The sequence below is a fragment of the Salarias fasciatus genome, chromosome 3 (genome assembly GCF_902148845.1).
Source record: "Salarias fasciatus chromosome 3, fSalaFa1.1, whole genome shotgun sequence".
NCBI classification, from domain to species: Eukaryota; Metazoa; Chordata; class Actinopteri; order Blenniiformes; family Blenniidae; genus Salarias; species Salarias fasciatus.
Window position 1 is genome coordinate 21956343 of NC_043747.1, and position 24200 is coordinate 21980542.

At 48.7% G+C, this 24200-nt stretch overlaps 1 protein-coding gene across 1 annotated transcript in view; it reads right to left on the reverse strand.

Annotated features, from left to right (window-relative positions):
* Positions 1 to 996: 996 nt before the first annotated feature.
* Positions 997 to 24200, reverse strand: part of pacs1 (phosphofurin acidic cluster sorting protein 1) — a 38505-nt gene continuing 15301 nt past the window's right edge. The window contains exons 2-24 of the mRNA XM_030118897.1: positions 14053 to 14140; positions 13870 to 13959; positions 13178 to 13303; positions 11872 to 12016; positions 11693 to 11784; positions 11004 to 11081; positions 9806 to 9865; positions 8974 to 9134; positions 8358 to 8451; positions 6695 to 6778; positions 6486 to 6607; positions 6170 to 6308; positions 5800 to 5904; positions 5607 to 5713; positions 5364 to 5518; positions 5168 to 5278; positions 4985 to 5087; positions 4845 to 4887; positions 4721 to 4763; positions 4407 to 4548; positions 4055 to 4305; positions 3862 to 3981; positions 997 to 3782 (exon numbers count right to left, since the gene is read on the reverse strand). Of these exons, the coding sequence (XP_029974757.1) occupies positions 3661 to 3782; positions 3862 to 3981; positions 4055 to 4305; positions 4407 to 4548; positions 4721 to 4763; positions 4845 to 4887; positions 4985 to 5087; positions 5168 to 5278; positions 5364 to 5518; positions 5607 to 5713; positions 5800 to 5904; positions 6170 to 6308; positions 6486 to 6607; positions 6695 to 6778; positions 8358 to 8451; positions 8974 to 9134; positions 9806 to 9865; positions 11004 to 11081; positions 11693 to 11784; positions 11872 to 12016; positions 13178 to 13303; positions 13870 to 13959; positions 14053 to 14140 (2581 nt within the window). The 3' untranslated portion in view covers positions 997 to 3660. The remainder of the gene's footprint in view (positions 3783 to 3861; positions 3982 to 4054; positions 4306 to 4406; positions 4549 to 4720; positions 4764 to 4844; positions 4888 to 4984; positions 5088 to 5167; positions 5279 to 5363; positions 5519 to 5606; positions 5714 to 5799; positions 5905 to 6169; positions 6309 to 6485; positions 6608 to 6694; positions 6779 to 8357; positions 8452 to 8973; positions 9135 to 9805; positions 9866 to 11003; positions 11082 to 11692; positions 11785 to 11871; positions 12017 to 13177; positions 13304 to 13869; positions 13960 to 14052; positions 14141 to 24200) is intronic.

A 24200-nucleotide genomic window follows, 5' to 3' on the forward strand; every position in this document is an offset into this window, starting at 1 on the left:
ACTGTAATGTAAAAAGGGGAAAAGTAAAAAGTCGAAAATGTGCTTCGGCTATGAGAAGCAGGAGGCGAAAATGGCTGTTTTCCCAGAGTCCCATACCAAAGACGAAGGGAAATGTCAAGATGATTCACTCCAACTTTTTCCCAGGGTCCAACACCAAAGATGACGTGAAACGTCAAGATCATTCACTCCACCGTTTCCCCAGAGTCCGACACCAAAGATGAAGTATGATTAAAACAACTACGGTTTAGCAGTTCATCCGCACTTTTCCAAATTGGAGTGAAAGTGATAAATGGCACCACGATTGTTAAGCATAAAAGCAGTAAGATATAGATAAATTATAGAACAGCCACTTTCTGATAATAAAATTAATAAACCAACCCAACAGTGTAATAAAATAAAAATACTAATAATACTAAAATAGCACAATAACACAAATGGAGGAAAAAAAACACCTGGTGCTTATAAATCGTGGGTTCACCTCCTCTACAAATATATGAAAAGCTTTTGGATATTTACAGTATAACAGGTTAAATAACAAAATAATATATATATATATATATACTACTTCCATTTTTTAAGCCTAATTTTGTGGCCTGCAGCTAATTATTCTTATTTATTTATTTACTTTGTTTGTTTGAGTCCTGACTTGAATCTGGTTTTGGATGGGGATTAGACTGATCTCTATCTGGATCGAAATTATTTCAACTTCATTTAAGATATCTAGGCTATATTTAGACTATTTATTTCATGCTTTCCATGAGATTCAAAGCCTCACCACTGCCTGAGGTGATATAAAGTACAATATTGTACAATGTCTAAAGGAAAACTTAAAGTAATAAATGTAGTGCAATCTGTCAGCTGACTTCCATATGACTCAACAAGAGAACTGTGCTCCATTTTTGTTCTCCAACATGTGAATCCATGCGTCGGGATTTTCTAATGTGATAATGTAATTATATAAGTAGCTAAATTGACACAAAGAATCCAAGCCGAGGCTACAAATCAAGAATATCTTTATTTTAAAAAACAAATGAAACAATGAACACTTCCACTTTTCATCCCACATCTGTTTGATTCGACAAATCATGAAAAAGCAGTACTACAAAAACATGTCAAATTAATAAAAAACAAACAGAAAAATAACTAGAATACAATATAACAAGTACTATTCTGATATGTACAAGCGTCATAGTTTATTAGAATTATTGTTATAGGCAAAAGGCGAAAAAAGCTGAAGAAGAAAACGATGGCGTGTGCAAAATGACTCTCCACGAGCTCCTCCCAGCTCAGGCAGGACTCTGCAGCTTCCCCGTTTCCCGCCGCCGCCGAATCGGTTTACAAGCTGTGTGTGTGTGTGTGTGTGTGTGTGTGTGTGTGTGTGTGTGTGTGTGTGTGGGGACGAGACGGCGAGCTGGTGGGAGCCCTCCTCATGTTTTCACAGACGACTCCGTCGACACAAACACAGACACAGGTAAAAAAGACAAAGAGTTCAAGACGAGAACGACCTTGGGAGGAGAAACCGTGACCTTGAAGCTCCAGGATTTGCTTTGGAGTTAATGTGTCCGTGCCTCAGAAAAGGGAAGCGGCTCAATAATTCAACAGTTATCTTCAGGAATACAGGGGTTTTTATCGAACATTAATTTCATCTTCTTGAGCGATTTGATTTTTTCATCTGTGGCTCTGAAGCTTCGATCAGGCAGTCTCTCAGCGGTCTGCAGACTTTTGTCACAAACACACATTTAATCATTAAAAAAAAACAAAACAAAAATCACACATCGTCTTCAGCTACGTCGCTTATCTAAATGTACAATCACGACATTTTGTGACGACACTTCAGAACTAATCTTCCTGTTTCCGGTTTGTAGCAGTTGTAACTTCTATTTTATTAACTGATCCTGCTTGTTTTGTTGTATTTTGACCTTTTTTAAACTCGTGTTTCACCGTTTGACCTCTTCTTGCTTCAATCTTTCAAAAATGTCAGCTATTTTTTTCTTTTTAATGAATCCCAACACTTTTCTTTAACCTTTTCATCCGATCTGAAAAAGATAATTGAATGAAAACTTCTCTCTGATTTCCAGAGAGTCGATACAGAGGAGCTCTGACGCGGTGGAGGTCGTAGGTCACTGAGCTTTCGTCAACTAGTGCATAAAACACGTCTGAGTCCGATCGGTGCTTTGGTGCAGTGGATAAAAACCTCCAGAGCTCCTCAGACTTCCTCCAGCTAAACCAGCGGTTCGAGGACATGTAAACGCGGTTGAATACATTCACGTAGTTGGGACGGATTGAAACCGGCTGACGTCGCCACGGTAACACTGTAACAACAAGGAGAGAACGATTCAAGCGACTTCAGACTGGCTGTAACACACGGATCGCAATACTTTGTGGGAAAACGTTACGACGGAGGAACTCTGAATTTGCCTAGTGCCAGGCGACAAAGTGAACACACACACACACACACACACACACACACACACGGTAGAAAAAGTGTTTCTCCTCTTGAAGTGAAATATTATTCGAAAGGTGTCTGAACACGGCACATTGATTTCACCACACACACACACGCACACACACACACACTTTACTGTACACTCACTAATCACCTGACGACACCCTACAGCAAGCGTGCGGCGGAAACTTGAATTCTCTTCTTCAAACCAAGTAAAGACGCCGGTTTCTGATCCGCCGGCGCCGTCGTTGTGCTTCACTGTGTTTTACATATTTTCCCCCCGTTGCATATTTATTTATTTATTTACTTATTTATTCTGGATTTTGCAACGTCATCCGAACTGTTCCGGGTGTTTCTGTAAGTGCATAGCAACAAAAAATAGAAAAGAAAAAGAAGAAGAAGAAGAAGAAGAAGAAGAAGAAGAAGAAGAAGCAGCTCCGGCCCTGAAATGTCACATCAGTTCACGACGACGTTACACCACGCTTCACAAAACACCTTTAAAGGGAAGTTTCACCTTTTGTTTTTTTTTTTTAACTAGAGCACGATTAAAAGAAAACACACTTCCCCTTTACAAATGCTTGTCTTTTTTGTTGTTGTTGTTGTTATCTTATGGATTTTATTGTCGTCCGTGTCTCGTGGGACGGTGGAAATGAGGAGTTCTGTGATCCGGAAGCCCTTGAAATGAAAGAGTAGAGACGGGTCTTCGCTTGGTTTTGTTTTTGTTTTTGTTGTCTTTTTTCCTCTCGTTTTTCTTTCCGGCTCATGCAAACGAGGATTGCATTTTCATTCGGAGCTGCTGCGGCACGAGAGTGACGGTCGGGAGCATGCAACCTGCGAGTGTGTGTCCGTGTGTATGTGTGTGTGTGTGCGTGTGTGTGTGCGAGTCGTTGCATGCTGCTGCATTCCATAGAACGGAAACATAAATGGCAGTTAGCGGATAAACTTGTGCTGTAAACCCCTCCCCCTTGTTTGTTTCTTTTTTTTACACCCCCCCTACACACACTCTCTCTCTCTCTCTCTCACACACACACACACACACACACACACACACTCACTGTACATTCACATGTGCATGCACGCCTGCCTCGCACACAGAAGGGGGCGTTAAAGTGACTGGTAACGGCGCCGCCGCCGCTCCTCCTCCTCCTCAAAGGTCAAGAGTCAAGTCGGGCGGGGGAGGGGGCGGAGCCAGGTCGGTCGAGGGGGGGGCGGTCCTAGGAGGGCGGCGGCTTGCTGTAGCCGAAGAGCCCGACCGGCAGGTACTTGACGTGCGTGGGCCACTGCGCCGCCAGCTGGAAGAACTTGACGTCGTTCCACTCCACGCCGTCGATGGACACTGAGGGAGAAGCACAGGGAGGGGTGAGGGGGGAGGGGCAGGGGGCGGGGCCACGGGGTGGGTGGGACGGCGTGCTCACCCTTCAGGATGGTCTGCTGCTGCTTGGCGGAGCAGATGAGGCGGCTGATGCCCTCGATCACCTGGCTCTTGGAGTCCACGTCCTTCTCTTTGGGCTTCTTCCCCAGGAAGATGGTGGGAACTGAAACGCCGCCGCCGCCGCTCGTAAACAAACACCCCGTTCACAAACAACGTGGCGGTAAAATGACTCTCACCTTTCTTGTTCTTCTCCTTGGTGACCACCGTCATGGCCATGGTGCTGACCTGGGCCTGCGGGTCGCCGCCGCTGCCGCCGCCGCCGCCGCCCGGCAGCCGGCTGACCTGCAGCGAGCGGAAGGCGCTCTTCAGCGTGTTCTTGCAGCCCGTGTCGCGCCGCTCGCCCTCCCGCCGCTTCTCCGCCAGGGACGCCAGCCAGTAGTCCACCTGCAGGCCGATGGCGTCCACGCCGTGCGACATGCTGGGGCTCCTGGGGGGCGGGGACAGAGACGGCGGCGCGTTCAGGGAGCGCCATTCATTCTCGAGTTTTTCACGATTCCACTGCATGATGACCTTCGACCTGAGACTCACCCCTGCACTGTGAGGACGCTGCCCATGGAGGGCGAGGAGGGGGGCGTGGCCGCCTCTTTGATCACCCCGGTGGGGGAGCCGTGGGAGGGGGGGGAGGTGGAGGGAACAGCCAGGCTGACGGCCACGCCCTCCTCTGTGTCTCCTGGAAAACACACACACAATATATAACACCAGCAAGGTGTGTGTGTGGCTTCATTACAATAAGAACCAACAGCACCCACTAGTGGCAGGATGAGGAAACTACATCCACTAAACAAAGCAAAAAAGATGAGTTTTTTTTTTTTTTTTGTCCTGATAATCGGTTTAAATCTCACCGGTTGGCGACGGTCCAGACTCGATGAGGCCGACCTTCACCACCTGCAGAGGCAGAACCAAGGTCAAAAGGTCATAAGCAGCAGCAACACGTGGCTGGTTGAAGTGTTCTGAGTGGAATCTCACCCCGATGAAGGGAATGAACTTCTGGTAGGAGTCTTCGTCTCGCCTGCGGAGGAGGAGGAGGAGGAGGAGGAGGAGGAGGAGGAGACAGGAGGTTAGCGGATCGGTGGACGTCGGTATCGGACGCGCTCGTCTCCACTCACGTGCGGTGCTTGCAGGTCAGCATGGCCTCGGCGATGGGCAGCTGGTGCGTGACTGTCGCCCCGCTGATGTACTGAGAGATCCGCCCGGCGACGTCCAGCTGGTCTGGAAGGCGGAGGGAGAACGGGTGAGGCTGAGGGTGGCGGCGGTGGCGGGCGGGGGGGGAGGCAGGTGAGGAGGCGTACCTGTCTGCGGCGGCTCGCTGCGGCTGAACACGTCTCTCCAGGCGCCGTCCAGGAAGGACGAGCTGTAGCGGTTGTCCAGGGCGCCCAGGTGCTTGGCGACGGGATGAGAGCCTGAAGGAAACAAGCAGTAGCATCATCAGCTGGCGTCGCTCTCTCTCTCTCTCTCTCTCTCTGTCTCCCTCGCTCGCCCGCTCACCCAGAGGCACCACCAGGAAGCGCATGTGGCTGAGCCAGTCCGACGTCTTGTTGGCGAGCTGCGTGACGAAGAACTGCAGGATGGCGCCCAGGTAGCTCTGGCTGCCGACCGCCGCCACCTTCACCGCTCTGGGCATGGACGAGTTGCAGTTGCAGCTACGGGGGAGGGAAAGATGAGGCTCGTGGCCCAAAACGGGGCCCTCCAAAAAAAGGACAATTGTAATATTGTAAAACTCAAACTCACAACTTCTGGATGCGCGTGAGCACGGCGGACAGCACGGCCTGGATCTCCGCCGCCGAGCACGTGCACACCACTGGGTGTCTCTGCACCTGCAGCTGCTCCGCAACGTACTGCGGCACACAGGGGGGGGGGTCAGAGGTCAGAGGTCAGACTGAGGCGCGGAGCCGGAGCGGAGGGCGGCGGCCCGGAGCCTCACCTGGCCCTGCCAGTCGGTGCCGTTCACCAGGATCAGGCTCTCCGGCAGCGCCGAGTCCGACAGCAGGATCTGGTTCAGCTGGTCGTACACCGCTTTCCTCAGGACCTGCGCACACACACACACACGCAGTGTGTGAGGATCAATCCTCCACCGGCGACACATTTACTCCTCAGATGACTCATCGGCGCATAAATTATTCATCTGGCAGCTCCGGGCGGCTCGTCCGTTATCGGGATGCGTGTTTTCTTAACTCCGAGAGTGTGTGTGTGTGTGTGTGTGTGTGTGTGTGTGTGTGTGTGTGTGTGTGTGTGTGTGAGGATGGGAACAGAGGCGGCTCCGTTCATGTGGAAATCCCTCGGCGGCGGCGTACCGGTGTGGCGTGCCCCAGCTCCGGGGATCTCTCCGAGTCGGAGCTGTTGGTGCGCTCGCTCAGCGGCTTGGACAGCTGCCGCTCCTTCATGGGGGTGCCGCCGCCGCGCTTCTGCCGCGGGGTGTGGCCGCCGTCCAGCCTGTGGACACGGGGGGCGGTCAACGGTTCGAACGCCACGGCAACGTCTTAAAAAGTTTTGAGTGACTGCAGTTTCCATGCCGGGCCACTAGAGGGAGCTGCTGGCGGGTTTTTTTTGTCATTAAACTACAGTGTTGCCGTGGAAACGTGACATTTTTGATGTGTTTTGATCCGTTACCGTGGCGACGGCATGGGCTGGGCGTCACTCTTGCTGGTCTTCAGGGGCGTGCGGGGTTTCTCCGCCACCGACACGGTGATGCAGGGGCCCACCTCCGCGAACAGCTCCTGGTCCGTCAGCTCCTACACACACACACACACGCACACACACATTACAGAGCGTCCCACACACACACACACACACTGACGTGCGCGGCGGCGTGCGCGTACCAGCGTGTCGGTCTCGGACGGGATCTCGTCCAGGTTGCGGCTGCGGGACGTCTTCATCTTCTCCAGAGGCGGCGGCTCCCCCTGCTGGAGGACCAGAGGCACAACAACAACAACTTCTCTGGGTCTGAATCAATAAAAAGCCTGAAAAGAAGAACATTTATCGAAGTGAAAGGAGCTTTTTCGAATCGGGGTTTGATTGAAAGCAGGAACTCCAGCTGCCGGCGGAATCGGCTCCAGCCGGGCCAGATTAAACACTTTTCATTCAGCAGATGGCGTCTGTCAGGCGGTGATTGGATTCGGGCTCCATTACGGAAACGTTGCTGTGAAACACTTTGGGGATTTTGACACATTTGCAGTCTGCTCCCCTGCTGAGGCTCCTCCAGCGCCGTGCCGGGGACGCTCCGCAGCTTCACCTGATGTCTCTGCTGTCTCGGTCCCTCAAACTTTCCTCACATCATGTCTCAAAGTAATGTTCGTTTCTGGTGATGGCGTTAAAATGGGTGAAACATCCCGTACGGCTACAACAAACAGTTAAAACTACTAAAAGAGGTGGAAAATAAAGCAATAAAATGGCTAAGAATGCTGAAATGATGAGAGAAAGATTAAAAAAGGTTAAAATTTGAGAAAAACATTTGCAAAAACTGTTAAATTGGTTGATAAAATGTTTTAATTTCCAAAAACTGAAGGCAACACAAACTGCAGTTTGGGTGAGAACAGCAAAATCTGACATTATAGCTGTGTTATCTTTATCTTAAAAACAAACAAAATATTTCACCCAGATTTAAAACCGAAATACAAAAAAAGAGAATATAGGCAAAAAAATAGAATGCAAAAAGAAGAAAAAAGAAAAATCAAAAGGTGCCATTTACTGTATAATATACCATTAAAATGTGTAATATACTGTATTGTAGAATAAACCCCTAAAATGTGCAATATATCCTGAAATGTAACACAATTTACTCTTAAAATGTGCATTATATGACAGAATGCATGTGCACTACACCCTTACAATATGCAACGTTTAACACAATATACCCCTAAAATGTGTTAAGACGCTCTTCAGACTGAACTTCACCTACTGACAAGTCGACTCTGCTGCTGATTTATACTCTGGGGAGTAGTGTGTTTGGATTCGGTGAGGGCTGTAAATAGTACCTTTATTTATTTAGGGTTATCTTCAATCAGTGTTTTATTTTTACTGCCTAAGCATTGCTGTTTTTTTCTGTATACCTTTGTTTATGACTAAAATCGGGACCTCAGCTGAAATAATGAATCCAGTACGCCCCTAAAATGTTCAATATATAGCACAGCCTCAGACTGCTCCTCAGTTGGAGGAGTAACGCTGTATTTGCAGGTTTGAATCCACCTCCTCTGTGGAGCATCGGACCGGTGGGGATCAGTAAAGTCTGGAACTGATCAATCAAGTCTGGAACTGATCAATCAAGTGTAGAACTGCTGACAGCTGTGAAAACACACGTCTGCCTCGGTGTTTGTGTGTTTTCTGTGTGACGAGCAGGTTTTTTTTTATGACATCTGGTGGTAAATCCAGACCGCAATAAAGATTTACTGCCTTCCACTGGTGGTGAGAAAACACACCTCTGACCCATCAGTTCTCACACACACACACACACACACACACTCACACACACACAGGGAGACTCACCGGGCTGAACGTGTCCCGACCCAGACTGCCTTTACTGTTCAGGCTGCCGATCTCCGTCTGCGAGCTGGACTGAGACATGCCTTCAAAGAACGGCCTGAGCACACACACACACACAATCAAACACACACACGTGCACACACACACACACACACACACACACACACACACACACACACACACACACACACACACACACACACACACACACACACACACACACACACACACAAAGAGAGTGTTTACTATCCAGAATAGAAACAAGCCTCAGGGGCCGAGGATGGTTCATCAGAAACTTGTGAATCCGTCGCCAAATCCTCAGCGTTCAGACACTGACTGAAGAAAGAAACTTCAGATCTTCACAAGAAGAAGCTTTTTAATATTTTAGGCGTCTAAAAATAAGAGAAAAGGACGAAAACGGAACAGATCAGGTCAACAAAAATAGAAACGAACTAAAATAGCTGACTGGCGAAAGATACTTACACAGAATATACCTGCTTTTGAGCTAATTTGACGTAAACCGTCTGATTCTGTGACCCACTTCCTGCTCCTGTTTATGAGCGGCGGCGGCCAGCAGAGGGCGCCTCTGAGGCTCCTCCTCCCCCCTCCCTGCTCTCACCTCAGCTTGGGTTTGGGCGTGCTGAGGATGCTGTCCGTCTCCTCCATCTCCGGCCCGCTGTCGCTGGGGTTGTACATCTCCAGGCTGTCGTAGAGCTCGTCCAGGTCCTCCTCCACCTCCTGGATCTGCTCCCGGGACACGTGCTCCAGGCCGAAGCCCACCTGGAACCCGCCGGGACCGCCGGAAAGGGTGGAATTTTAGAAAAACGGTCCAAAAATTTGAGAAGTTGGGATTTGTGATTAAACTGTTACTTTCACGGAAGAACTTAACAGTTTTAGAGTCAGCCTAGAACTGACACTGGTATTTATTTCATTGCTTTGATTTTGTATTTGAAGTTTTTACAAAATAAAGAAATGAATTGCATTTTCATATTCAGTGTTTACATGGTTATCAGACGGCAGAATCATCATAGAATCTTGTTTTTCTGCCAGTTTCAGTAAATATTTGCATCCTGTGACGGGTTCGTGTGAATGGAACGTCACCTATTATCACTATTTTCATGATTTGTAGGTTTTTTTGAATAATTGTCGAAGTTTATGAACTCTTCAGTCTATTTTTGACGCTTTAAGGTTCATTTTCTCAAACCGAGCCTCAAACAGTGAAAGACGCGTCGCTGAGCAGCTTGAGCTGAGACACTCGCTCTGCTCCGGAGAGACGCGAGACGCCGTCACGCCGCCTCGCGTCTATTTTAAATCGCAATGTTTGTGTTGTTTTGGCTGAATCTCGGCTGCTCCGCCACGTCTCTCCCACACACACACACACACGACACACACTCTGAACCGCGCACGTGAGGCGTGACGGGACCAGGAGGCGAGGATTCCACACTTCCTACCTCGTCCGTGACTTTAAACCTTTTCAGCAAGGCCACGAACTTCTGCTTGATGTTCGGTTGCTGCGGAGACAGAGAAACGGAGACGATCAGGCTGTTCGTGTGTGTGTGTGTGTGTGTGTGTGTGTGTGTGTGTGTGTGTGTGTGTGTGTGTGTGTGTGGCTGAACGGCCTCGGAGCTGTTAAGGAGCTTATCTTTCAACATTGTTTTTTTCCCTCCTGAATGCAAAAAAAAAAAAAAAAAAAAAAAATCATTGTTTCTGTCTTACAAGCAGAAATACACGAAGAAGAGTCTTTCCTGGAGAGATCTGGGACTTTTCCCCCTTTATTTATATTCATTTATTGATTTATTCATCCATTCATATGAATTATGTATCAGTCGGTGCTCTTTCTCACTGGATCTGTAAGCTTCCTCCGTAATTTGACACCAGCCTCTTTACTTTATGGCTTTAACCGCTCTTTCTTTGCCGATCCGTGTTGATTTAGTCAGAACCCGACAGCAGCGATCACTGATGAAATGAACAATCTGCTTCATGACTGAACGACAAAACACACAAACGATGAAATTAAAGCCAAATAAAGGATTTTTTTTAAAATCTGTTTTGTTGTTGTTGGAGCGTTTTGGAGGTTTCGTCCTCGGCTGCAGAAAAAGGAGAGGACAGACCGCACGCTGGTAATCTGTGTGTGTCGGAGTGTGTGTGTGAGTGTGTGTTCCCCCTGTGGTAACACAGGTGTTTATTGTGAGCGTTGTCCACAGGCGGTGGTGTTCAGCTGCAGCGCTGACCGTCTCTCTGTGTGTGTTCTCCATTTATGACCTGCCGAGACAAACTGCTGCGTGCGCGCACACACACACACACACACATAAACACACGCACGCAAACACACACATCTTCCAGCCAAATTGCAGGCTCACAGCAATTTTCAGGGTTTCTGACAATTTTGTGTGTTTATCTGCGGCCCTGCTGAGAATCTGTGTGTGTGTGTGTGTGTGTGTGTGTGTGTGTGTGTGTGTGTGTGTGTGTGTGTGTGTGTGTGTGGCTGGTTTCAATGTTTCCCTCAGGGGAAATTGGGCAGAATTACACGTATTGAGATGAGACGAACAGAATGGATTTCTTGATAATACAGAGCGGGGGGTTGGGGGGGGGGGGTTGAATGAGGTGACGGGCAGCAGGGGGGGGAGAAAGCAGCCGCTCCATACTCACCCTGGTGATGGCGGCGTTGGAGGGAAGCTTGCGCCTCGGCTTCTTCTTCCTCACTTCCTCGTCTTCGTCGTACAGATACTGGGAGGGGGGGGGGAGGGGGGGCAGACAAAAGGAGGAAGTGTGACGCTTTTCCTCCGCTGTGTTCAAATATGAACAACTTAATGACTTATTAATACTTTGTTCCAGTAAAACTCGGAGCGATTGGGAGTTCCTGTTATTTATAGATGATTTGCTGCATATTAATCAATCAGAGGACAGGCTGGTCGAACATCTCAGTCAGGAGCAGAAAGTCTGAAGTTATCTGAGAAAACTCGAGTCATGAAAGCCTCGCTTCTCTCCCGGCTGTCACTTTTCACTTCACCCCGCTCCTGCTTCAACCTCCCTCCACCGTTTTTTTCCCCCCTCTTTCAGACTTTTCAATTTCTGCCCTCCTTATCTCTCCCCGCCGACTCGACGCCCCCCTTTTCAATCTCTCGCACCGACGGGCGCCGTCGATTTCCCCTCGCCGCCGCCTCTCTCTCCTGTAATCTCAGAGCGCTGAAAGGAGCCGCTCTGGTTTGTTTACGAGTGAAAAGATTCGCTTCTGAGTGCGACTCTGACCTGGCCGTTCTGCCCCCGCTCCGACTTCACTCTCATCCTCATCCAAACAAACTAAATCTGGATTCAAACCCGTGAAAATCCGGACCCACCTGTCCGTGGATGGGGTCGTCGCTGCCCTCCTGCTCGGACGAGTAGCTCTCCTCCTCCTCCTCCGAGTAATTGTCGATGTCCGGCGAGCGATCTGGAAGGGAATCGGGTAGAGTTTCAGAAAGGAAAGGCGGAGAGAAGAGGAAGAGGCGGAGGAGGAGGAGACGGACGCGGTGCTCACCGGACATCTTGGCCTTGGGCCCCTCGTGGTCGATGGGCTGGCTGGACAGCGAGTAGACTCGGACCTCGGCGACGGGCAGCGAGGCGTCTTTCAGCTGGCTGTGGAGGCCGAGGACCTGGGCGCCTTCGCTGGGGTGCTGCATCACCTTCGACCGAGGACGTCATAAAGAAACAAATGAACGCGAAGCAGGTTTTTAAAATCAGACATCTTGAAGTTTGCAGCATCTCGTCCAAGTTTCTGTAAATGTTAGTAAATGTTTGAGCGCGTTGGAGTCTGCGGACTGGCAGCGGCGCCAGAGATCACAGCGGGAAAGTGGCGAATGAGGTTTTTTTTTCCTGCGCGCCGAAGGCATCGCGCCCACGACGTCCGATCCAGGAAGTCTGGGAACCCGCCGGTCGACTGGCCGGCCCGACACCGGGATCAACCTCCAACTGCTGCAGTAAACCGAAGGTTTAGAGAAACTCTGCAGGAGTTTGATTTTCCTCCTTAAACTGCAGAGCGCCGAGACGTTCAACGGCGCGTGATGAATGGATGAAAAAAAGAAGGAAAGGTGGAGAAAATATATAAAAAGTAAGAATGTGGAATGAAAAGGTGAAGCGGAGGAAGCTTGGACACACACCAACGACATGGACCAGTGTGTGTTTCTGGTAATCAGCAGTCCGGTCACACTCGCCCAGTTAATGGAGTCTGAGCAGCGGATCGTGGAGGCAGGCAGCCAGACGGCACCGCCACGCCGCCGATCGCTCGAAATGTGTGTTAACGCTTTCAAAATCCTTTGCAAAACAAAATTATTTGTCTAAATATGAAAAAAATGGTTAAATAAAATGTCATTTCCAGTGATTAGTGTGTTTGAAACTGTCTGACACTCCACATGTTGATACACAAACACACACACACACCTGCTGAAACGGCTTCCTGTTGCGAGGTGGAGAGGAAAGCGAGGAGCTCTCTGGCAGAAGAGGCTCAGATGTAATTGAAGTGTGATTCATGTGGACGTTTACGACGGCCGCAAAGACGGCGCTCGGCCAGAGATCACAATCAGACGTCTGCTTTCTTTTCTGATTGTTTTCCAAAGAGCACTCGGTCTGATGGCGCCGAGTCGAAGGACGAGCGAAGGTTAAACAAACCGGCGGCGGTGGCGGCGCCGTGAACGAAACGCTCTGAGTGATTAACGGAGGGAGGGGTGGGGGAGAGCCGGCGGCGGCTTGTCGGGTCGCCGGCGCCGATCGCGAGGGACACGTGTTCGGAACGACTCGACAGCTCGCCGCCCGGACCCGCGGCTTGACCTCCGTCTGGCGGCGGATACCTCGGCCATGTTGATGAGCCCCAGCGCCAGCGTCTTGTAGCCCAGGATGGTTCGGTTCTTGTAGCGCTTCCTGCGCTGCAGCATGATCTGGAGCTTGTTGGCGTCCCGCTTCAGGAAGTGTGGGTACTGCGCACACACACACACACACACACACACACACACACACACACACACACATTTAAAAACCCTGACAGGTGGGTGAACGATCGCCCAGATTGTTTCTCACGTCTTGAAAATTAGACCCGTTTAAACGGCCGGACGCATTTGAACAGCTGAATATCATTTAAATCTGCTGCTAAAACGAGGCCAGAATGTGTTTTTGTTTCTATCAAGTTCTTTTATATTACGTTTAGAGAAGAACATGTTTGAAATCAGTCGATAGACAGACGGATATTTCATTTTAAAAAAGAGAAAAGTAGGAATTCTATATCATTGTAATCAAAATAAGATGAAGAAGACTATTAAAATCAAGAAAAAACTGCTTTTAAAATATATTTATAACATTGGGTCATTTAAATTAAAAAAAAAAACATTTTCACAATTTATTTTATTAATTTATTTATTTTATCTCGACAGGATCTTCCTGGTTAAACAGAGGTTTTTAAATATTCCTGAAGCGTTGATTTTGCGTGGCTCTGGCAGCGGTTTGCTCCGTTTGAAGGAAAGCTGAGGGGAAAGACGTGGGTTTGTACCTGCAGGGAGAAGGTGAGCTGCAGGTCGGTCTCCGTCAGTCCGGCCGAGGACAGCAGGATCTCGTTGGAGCGCAGGATCCGCTTCGAGCCCTGAGGAGGAGGAGGAGGAGGAGGAGGAGGAGGAGGAGGATGAAGATCACCCGGCATCACCTGATGACGATCTGAGATCTCTGCGCTCCGTACCTGCAGCTTGACGGCGATCACCACCGAGGTGAGGTCTTTATCCAGCTCCTTCAGCATGATCAGCTTCTTCAGCGTCAGGTTGAAGAGCCTGTGGAGCACAGCAGGAGCGCCGCGGTGAGACCCAGACCTCTTCACGTTCAGGTTTCAGTCAGACCAGAGTCGTAAAGCTGTTCCTGAGAGCGGCTTCGAAACGTCCTGCTGCCACATCCTCCACATCCACTTCCAGCCCACAGCCCCTCCAGCACTGCCGCACTTTCAGAAACTACATATAGATGACTCTGTAATGCATTATGCATTCTGAAAGCACTGATAAAAACTCAACTTTAATGGAATTGCATTTGTCAGTTTGGGAGAAACGAGAGGCGTTACCGATCATAGAATATTCTGACTTGATCCGACACTCCATTGGTGTGTGTTCACGGTGACTCGCCTTCAGATCAACAAACAACATGATAAACAAGTCGTCAACTCCGGCCGGCTGTCTCAGTTTTTCCTCCACGAACTGGGAGTTTTCTGCCAATTTTTGCCACTTTGCTCTTAAATGTGATGAACAACATCAGTAACTGAACGCGGCAGGTGTGTGTGTGAGTGTGTGTGTCACTGGCACAACCAGCCGAGAGCCGCTCTGGTCATCTGTTATTTTTCTTCTTCCCTCTCCGTCGTCAATTTTAGTGCAAAAAAGCAGAGAAGGCGTTTCGAGCGCTTCTGTGTTTTCAGCTGACGACAAGCTGCTCGAAATAAAATTAAAACCAAAATAGGAAAAAGGCAGAGCAGCTCACGGCGGGATGAAGACGGCTTTCTATTTCGGTTAAAGTGTCCTTTCTCAGGAAAAACAGGAAATAAGGTGGAAGGCCTCTGGAATATATCATGTTTTCATCAATGTTTTCCTCCAGAGCGTCACGACGAGCGCGGCGCTGTGTGAATGAAAACGCAAAAGTGATGCACTTTCACATGAAATGTCGTGTAAACATGGTCTCAGTGCGCTGGAGCGGTGAAACCGCTGCGAAAGAGTTGCTTAAAATAAATTATTGCGCAACATTGTTTTCCTGTATTGACTTAATTTCCGCACAAATTTGAATTTTCCTCTATAAAACCTTGATACTGTCACTCTACAGCTTACCTTTTCTTTATTATTATTATCATCTGTCACAACTTTAAGTTTCTTTATGCTTTTTTTTTATCGTCAATGTCTTGCTTTAGGATGTCTTAAAAAAAAAAAGGAAGAAAGAAAGAAAGACAGACGTGCAAAACCAGAAGCAATTTAAAGAAGAGATAGAGTAAGAGAAAATGTGGCACACCCAAACAGCAGCTGTGCAGCCAGAGGTCAGTCTCTTCAATAATTCATCTGCTGGGCTTCAGGGACGCAAAGCAAATCGCTAGAAAGGAGCCGAAAAATAGAAAAACTCAAAAAAAAAAAAAAAAAAGGCAAAGAATTACACGGAGAAAGACGAACACAGGCGGCCTGACAAAAGAACAAAGGAAGAGAGAAAATACAGAGAGGAGGGAACAACGAGGGGGGGGGGGGGGGGGGGGGATTGAGGGAGACATCAGCGGAGAGAGGAGAGGGATGTGGAGATGACGGAGGCTGACACGGTGTGTGTGCACGGAGAGAAAAATGAGCTGTCTGGCGCGGAAAACACCAAGAGAGACTCCGTCCAGTAAACACACCGCCGGAGAGGGTCCGGCAGCAGGTAATAACGGGGAAACAAAGAGTGAATTTATAGATATTGAGGTGCTTAATCATAATAAATTCATATTCTAAATCATTGTTTCAAGTTTATTTTTTCATACAGTGCAGAAATCAGAGGCATATTAGGATAAAACTCAAGGGAAAATGACCAAAAAGTAACAGTTTTGCACAACGGGGGGGGACAAGAGAAAGAACACTGTGAACTTCTGTGGGAATATTTGTATTCATCATGCTATCATGCTAGAAGATGGACGAGCTGCGCGCGTGTTCATTGTTCGATGCATCCGATGTACATCGGATGCATCGAACAATGAACAGGCGCGCAGATCAGATCAGTGGAATGAGTCATGGTGGAGAGGAGGGGCGGGGGTCAGAGGTCAGAGGTCGAGTCGGGACGGGGCTGAAGCACCTGAGGTTTCGCCACGAAAGAAAAAAGCGAAGACTGTGATAAAGCGGTAAAAAAAAAAGATGGATGAACGATCTTGAATTAGGTCAGTGGAGGGATTTTTTTTCTCCCTCCGACGGCGCCATCAATCACGTCGCTTACAGGACAGTAAAATGTTTATAGGAGGGAAAATACATTATAAAAAAACGGTTGGGGGGGACGGCTTCACTCGCCTTTATTCGCTTTTAATCGAAGGAATAATTCCAAAGCCGCTTCCGCGGCGAAACAGCTGGGTTATAATTACAGGCTGCCGTGCATAACGGAACAAACAACGCGGCTATTTGTCGAGCGGGGAGTCGGGCGGAAACCAGGATTTTGATTTATTCTCAGCAGGAACTGCAATCTGCTGGAAATGAGTCTGTATATTACAATATATATAATACAGAGAAAAACCTTTTTTATTCAACCATGTGTTTGTCCTAAGTTACGTTACATAATTTGGTGTTTAGTAGAAAGAGACAAATATGCAAAAAAATAAAGGTCCAAATTAACACTGAGCTTATAATATGATTCTAAAAGCTGAGGGGGGAAAAAAAACTGAAGCAGCGTTTTGTTTCCGGAAGCCGGCGACTGCAGTCCAGGTCAGTGTGTGAAGTGGTAATCGCTCTGAAGAGCACAGAGCAAACAGTGAAGGGCTTCTCTGTGGTTTCTCAACTTCCTCGCCCCGATTGTGTCACGAGCTGCAGCCAGCTCCTTCCATCTGCCGGGGGTTTAGTCCTGAAACCCGCCGTCTGGTGCGACTTCTCATTTCGGCGCCTTCAATCCAGGATCTGCGTGTGTTTTGACGGGTTTCGTAATTCGTAACGTGAGCATCGGACGGTCGATGAAACAGGGATTTAACGGGCTGGTTTCGGAGTCGACGGCGTCCAGGAGAAGACGCGGACGTGAAAGCCGATGTGGGAAGTGCAGCGAGCGGCACTTCCTTTAATTCCTGCTGGCTTCAAACTCGAACAAAACATCTATCAGGACGTCACGTTCACCTCATACAATGTACTGTCACACAGAGCAAATCCTAGAAGTCGCTTTAATGAGCAGAATATAAACACGAGGCCTCGTCTTTCTACCTTACAGTACTGTTTGAAGCTTCCAGATCGGCGTTATGGTGATGAGGTTTTCATGCCAAACGCGGTCAGGACAGAAATGTGGGCGTTAAAAACAACATCAGCCGATGAAGACGATGCGAAGTGACTGACGGCTCCAGAAGCCGTTCGGTTCACGGCGGCGCTGGTTTGACTGAGCGGGTCGTGTAACATTTATTAGCATACGTGATCTTTTTTCATCCCCCTACAGCCGTTTTTCCTCGTTCGAAACAGATTATTCTGGCGAGAACCTTCTTTTCAACCGATTCCGTCAAACTTTCGTCGTCGATTTAATTAATCTGACTAATCCTGACTCTTTGCCCGCTCTTCCTCGGGGCTTCCGAGCAGAAGACACAAATGGACAAGAGGACATGTTGACACATCTGTCTGCAGGGTGTGCAGCAGAGAGGGGAGGTCCGGGCCGCCGAGACCTCAATCTGTCCCAACAGTCACATTACCACGATGCGTCGTCGCTCCGGGGGACAAAAAGAAAAGCAAGTCTTCATTTTATAAATCATTAAAGCTCAAGATGAGGAATGTTCTGAGCCTGGAGATTCTCAGGACGAAGACAATGATGGGAGAGCTTGATGGAAGCCAGTGGCATGCCAACAGAAGTCGTGGAGATTTCACTTCCTGTTCATGTGAACCTGCAGAGCACGTCGAGGAAGACCGCACCAAATAAATGTTTAATTGGACTGAGGACACCTCCAGCTTTCCCAGCAGCCACTGCTATTTGTTTGTTTATTTGTATACAAGGGAGGTGGAATAAAAAAAGCACGGCTGGATGAAAGGAGGCAGCTGGAGCGGAACGGTTCAATAACGTCTGAGGGACGACTGACCTGTGGTATTTCGGAAAGGGCAGAATATCTGTGGAAACACACAGCGCGCTCGACAAACGCTCACACGAGCAAGACGGAGCAGCCGTCTACAAAAAAAAAAAAAAGTATTTCGCACTCATTTCATTGGTTTATTGGTCATGTTTTACAAGAAAAAAGTTAGGAGAAAACTGATGCGCCTCTTTGGAAAAACAAACTTTATTCAATATATCTCAAAGTTCTACTGCACAAATGTGGCGTCATTTAAATTCTACGCACTTCACCTTCACGCTCCTGAAGGTGCTTATTGAAAGGATTACTGTGAAATTATACGCCGACGCGCAGGTTAACCAGGCGCTTATTCGACTGCGTCATCGTGCGACTGACGCACTCAGAACCCACACCGCACATCACAGGCCACGCCACTGTCGACAACCGTCGGCAACTTTTCAGTTTATGGAGCAAGACGCTCGTTTTCTCGAACGTCCGTCCACTTAGAGGTCAGATTATCGTGCTTGAAGTTGGAACAATATTTCGAGGACTTCAAGAAGCTACGACTGCAACATGATTGTGAACAAACATCTGTAAGCAGGAGAGCGAGACGATCCGTCTCGGAATGGGGAACATCATCGTGCAAAGTATTGCGCAAATTTGTGGGACTTATAGTGATCACAAGTTAAAATTATGGATTTATAATTAAAATGAGATTTTTGGAGGAGTTTTAGTTGGGTTTTTTTCTGTGACTGCATTTCATTACTCCCCAAAGTCTTCATCCAGAGTTCTTAAAGATTTGGACTCTTCACTCAGAAGTGTGACGCCCTCAGTTTGGTGCGACTGATCCCTCCACGGCGCAGATTTCCACTACTTGTTATTGTGAAGCATTCCCAGAAGAAGGCGTGTGGGGTGAAGGCATGGCCTGGACGGATCTACCATCCACCAAAGGGAAAAACACAGAGAGACGACCTCTAGTCGGAAACAAGATGACCTTGAGAAAAATCTCACAAATCCACAGGGAGAACGTGCAAACTCCAGCACTGTATGCCAAAAGTACCAACCACCATCTGAGGGTTGTTTTTCGGTTCCACAACCTGAATTTTTTTTCCCCAATCAAGTGGCGTCAATCAGAGGTTTGAGGCTCAAGTGGTCGAAGACAGTCCAGACGGAATCTCTGCCGCCGAGACCCGTATCGAGGTCTAACCAAGACCTTTCTGAGGTTATGAGGGATTATGATATTTAACGGACGATTCCAGGCAGAAAAATCTCCCGATCGGAAGGTGAAGGCAGCGTGTCTGAGTGGTCAGCGGCGCGCAAACGTCTGTGGCTTTAAGTTGAAGGTGCCTGCCGTTCCCTTGACGACAGCCGGTCGGGGGGGGGGAGGGTGTGTGTGTGTGTGTGTGACCTTGCCGTGTCACACAAGCTAAACAACATGTTAAGCACACAGTGTAAAGAGAAAACAGCCGGAGCGCCGACCTTCACGCCACGCCGTCTCGTTTGTTTTCTTCTCTCGGCTTTTAACCGTGCTTAATCTTTCATCCTCCCAATCCTCCTCCTCCTCCTCCTCCTCCTCCTCCTCCTCATCATCATCGTCAGGCCACCGTCTCCTCCTTTAAAGACTACTTAAGGACAACCGCTGCCCTGCAGTAACTCATCTCCTTTCTCTGGCAACATGACACTCCCTCCTCCCCTCGGCGACGGCGATCAATGGCGGCGTCGGTTCTGAGTCTTCCCCCCCCGCCCCCGCTTTATTAGCTCCCCTGCCTCCGCCTCACCTTCAGACTCATGATCACTCCATTAAATGGACCAGTACGTCCTTGACTCACCAGTTCTCGACGTTGGACTGTGAGCAACAAATCAACAAAGTACAAGATGATGTTGACGCGTTTGTGCTTCCTGTGATAATAATTTTAACCATAACGTCCTGACAAGACAGCAAGAGGGGAAAATAGGGTTTTATCAGACTAAAGGAAGGAAACCCGGAGTGGATGGAGAAAACTGATGCACAGGGAGAACATGCAGAGGGCACTGTGTGCGGCCTTCTTGTGAAAATCGGCATAAAAGCCGTTCGGCATGTTTATCCGACGTGTTCTGGTTCGATGTTCGAAATGTCACCGTGAGTCAGACTGAATCTCACTGAACAGCCTCTGGTCAAGAGCAGAGATTCACACCTCCAGTGTGAACATGGCCTCAGTCTCTCACACACACACACACACACTCTAGTCGATGTGTGTTTATGAGCATTTTTTTTCCAGTAAAATCGGCCAAACTCCTTTCATCCACTTCCCCAACCTTTCCCTTCCCCCCCGGTCACTTTGATGCCGATAGATTTACGGGCCGGCTTAGTGGCCCTCACACACAGACACACACTTTTTTCTTTATTTTTTTTTTAAAAAAGATGAAACAACTGCAGACATGAAAGAGAAAGTTTCCACAGCGCCCATAGAGCGTGGCGAGCAGGTGACCGGGCCGACACGGCGGACTTTGAGCGTTCGCGTGTTGCGTTTGTGACTTTGAAAAAAGTGTGTGGGGTTTGTGTTTTAGAGAGAGAGCAAGGCCGGGGGGAGGCGACGTGGCTTAAAACATCACGCGGGCGCTTTTTTGATCCCGAGGTCCCCAATAAGCTTATCGGCAGGCGCCGCGCATACCGCGCGATAACACGAGCCCCCCACCCCCTCCGCCAAAACGCAGGGACAGAAGACAAACGGAGAAACGGAGTTTCACTAAACGAGCAGGCAGGTGAACAGAGACGGGAAGAGTCAGACCTTCGACGCAGAGCAGAAATAACCGGCGTTTGGCTGCTCGCTAACAACAGTCTGAAAATAGCTGCAGGCTAAGTGGAGACAGCCTGTGAAGATGTCAACAGTTTGGAGGAACAGCGCCGAGTCTTTCCTTCACTCCCCCCCCCCCCCCCCCCCCCCCCCCCCCCCCCCCCCCCCCCCAAACTCCTCGTCGCGCATTTATATCAAGATGCAAACGGCATAATTCATCTGAAAGCTCATCTCCGGCTCGCGGCGCGCATCATTACAACAAAAGATGAGTGGCAGCAGCGAGCCGGGCTGGAATATAAATAGGCCGCCGCCGCCGCGTGGTCGGACGCGTTCGAGCTTTAAAGCGGCGCAGTTTAAGGTAAGCTTTTGTTCTGAGAAACTGTGAAGTAATGAGTTCCTGAAGAAACGTGTCATTAAAGCACGAGGCTCCTATTTCACTCTCAAACGTATCGTTTCGTGATTTCGGCAATTTAACGGCACAGACTCGATGAAGTCTGGAGACATTAAAATGTAGTCATTAAAAAACAACGGGCGGACGGGGACTCTCTGATGCTCGTTTCCTCCCCGCTGTGGGTAAACCGGCACCGCGCTCATTTACTCAAGTGAAGATGATGATGATGATGATGATGACGGATGAAAAACAACGTTAGATAATGGAGGATAACAGTGACTGATCGCCGACGACGACTGATAATGATCAATAATAATGATGATGATTACGATCATGGATGCTGATGATGGCAAATAACGATGGAGGATGGATCGCGACGATGATGATGATGATGATGATGGTTAACGCTGACGCACATGAATGTTTTCTACTACAGAAAGCAGTGACTTTGAAAAGATATGAGCGCAATTAGGAAGTGGAAAAACCAAGAGCAGACCGAGGCCACCGCCGACAGTACAACTAATGAATCAAATAAAATCAAATGCAATTAAAGAAATGTAAAATAATCCACGATCCAAAAAGCTTTATTGGTGTCTGATTTAATTTGCGCAGAAACCACTCGATGATAATAGCGGCTAATTTAGCCTACATTTTCATGAGTGTGATTTATCCAGCGTGACTCAGACGCTGGCTGGTAGAAACCAGCTCAGAATAATGAACACAACTGACTCATAACACCGGGGCACTTTTCTGCTCCTCTTGTTCTGCCGACTCTGAATCAATAGCTCTTCAGCGCCGCGAGGCCGGGAGGAAAGCTTTCACAGCCGGGAACGCCGAGCCGGCCGGTGTTTTCAAGGTCGGCGGCGCGGCGCCCCTGAAAATTCTCCGGACTTTTCCGAAAGCTGGAGATCCAGACCACCACAGAGGGTGCAGCTTCACGTGAACACCCCCCCTCCTCCCTCCTCCACCTCCTAAGAAAAGGAGCACAACCTGCCTGCAGAGCAGAATGAGTCATGAAAGCTCTGCAGTCTGCTCTGCCTCTCATCCGCGACCCTCCGCCGGCCAATCGGCTCTGGCGGGAGGCGGGCGCTGCCAGTGGACGGGGCGCGGCGTTGGGCGAGGATTCTGTTCAAAATAAAAAAAAAAAAGGCGGGGCGGGGGAAAATTGAGAGACATTACAGCGACTGTGTGTAGGTGTGTGTGTGTGTGTGTGTGTATACGGGGTGTACGGTCCCCCGCCTCCGGCCTGGACGGATGATTAGCATGCGGCTCACGGCGGCAGGCAGACTCCAGCGACGCTCCGGCTTCCTCCACGCTCGCCCACATCGGTGCGGCAGACCGGCGCTCCCGGAACGCGAGCGGGGAAGGAGCCGGCGAACGCCGCTAATGACAAGAAGATCCCTGCTTGCATGCATGAGGGAGAGCGAGAGGAAAGGTGTGTGTGTGTGACTGGGATTTCATTTACTTCGGTTTGTATTACCAGAAAACACACACACACACACAAATTTTAACCGTTTAACCGCATCGATTCTTCTGAACAGTCGATCGGCTCCCTCCACTGTTTGGGTTTGTATCTATTGAGAAGCGGCCTTGGCGTTCCCAGGAGGACACTCGTCCAACACACTGTGACTTTGTGAAGCAAATCCGAAATTTGCATCTTGGCTGGTTTGATTGGGCTCGAGATAAAGGGCACATTTTCATGTTGCTTTATCTCCGATAAAACTTTATTTTGTCTAAGATTAGGAGGTGAAGTTAACTTATCTTCCTATTTCAGCCTCGTTCAAGTAGTTTAAAGTCGATTTAACCACATTTTTCTGAGATTTTTGTCAGTCCATAATGTTTGGACTGTTTTTCAATCAATGCTAAATCATGTTTTTATCAGTATATCGGTCTGCAAACTCAATCACCAACCTATCTATTGGTTGTATTTCATGTATTCTTCAACTCCTGTGAGTGCTATTCAAACCATATGAGCAGAAATGGGATCAATGACACCGAGTAGAAAAATCTGTGGCTTCATTTGATGAACAGATGAAAAAAAAAAAAGAAGCTCTTATTAGACGCAGCAAGGTGGATGCTGAGAAGACGCTTGCAATCAATGCAAATTAGCTATTATCTTACCGCGCTGCTTCCTAATCTGGTGACAGCTCTGTGTGTGCCTGATTGCAAATCTTCCGGAAATGCCAAAAGCCCCACTGAGGTCTGTCAGTATTTTGAGCGTCTTCGCAGGGAAACCTCTGGACGGTCGTCTTCCAGTCGACACGTGGAGGAGAAGCGGCGGTCCACCGGCATGTGATCTGCTCTCAGTCGTAGTCCGTGCAGTCTGGTCCGGATTTAGCTCTCGTCAGTGTTCGCCAGTCCTGCTGCCGCTGCACGGTACGGACTGACAGCGCCGTCTGCTCATTACCGAGTACAGGAAGGGAACCAACAACAAACACACACACAGGAAGCTAATTATGGCTCAGCTGATCAATACACATGGATGCTTCAGTCTCGGAGAATCCGAGGGAGTGAGTTTAGAGGCCTTCACAGCAGCAGTCCCTTGAATATTTGATTTAATTTGATCCGAGTGTCGGTTTCGGTAGATTTATTTCTTAGAAAGTTTTTTTAACTTATGCATTTAATTTAGGTCATCGTTTGGATTTCATACTTTGCACGTTCGCACCGTAAATTACAAACACGAAACAAACGGAGGGACAAAAGTAAAAGGCTCTGACCTTGACGTCCAAAGAGAGAGCGACTCGATAAATATCAACAGCGAAGACAGACGTGCGATCCAGCTCCGTTTCATCAGCTAATGGCTTCGGGGGACGTCGTCCCCTCGCCGTTCCAGTCCTTCCGCCCACTTTTACTGCCGTTCAGTTCCGGGGGGGGGGGGGGGTTTGAGGACAACCTCAGAGAAGGGCTTTTATAAGTTCCAGGCTCGAGACGTGGAGAAGCCACCGAGGCTCGGCCGAGCGATG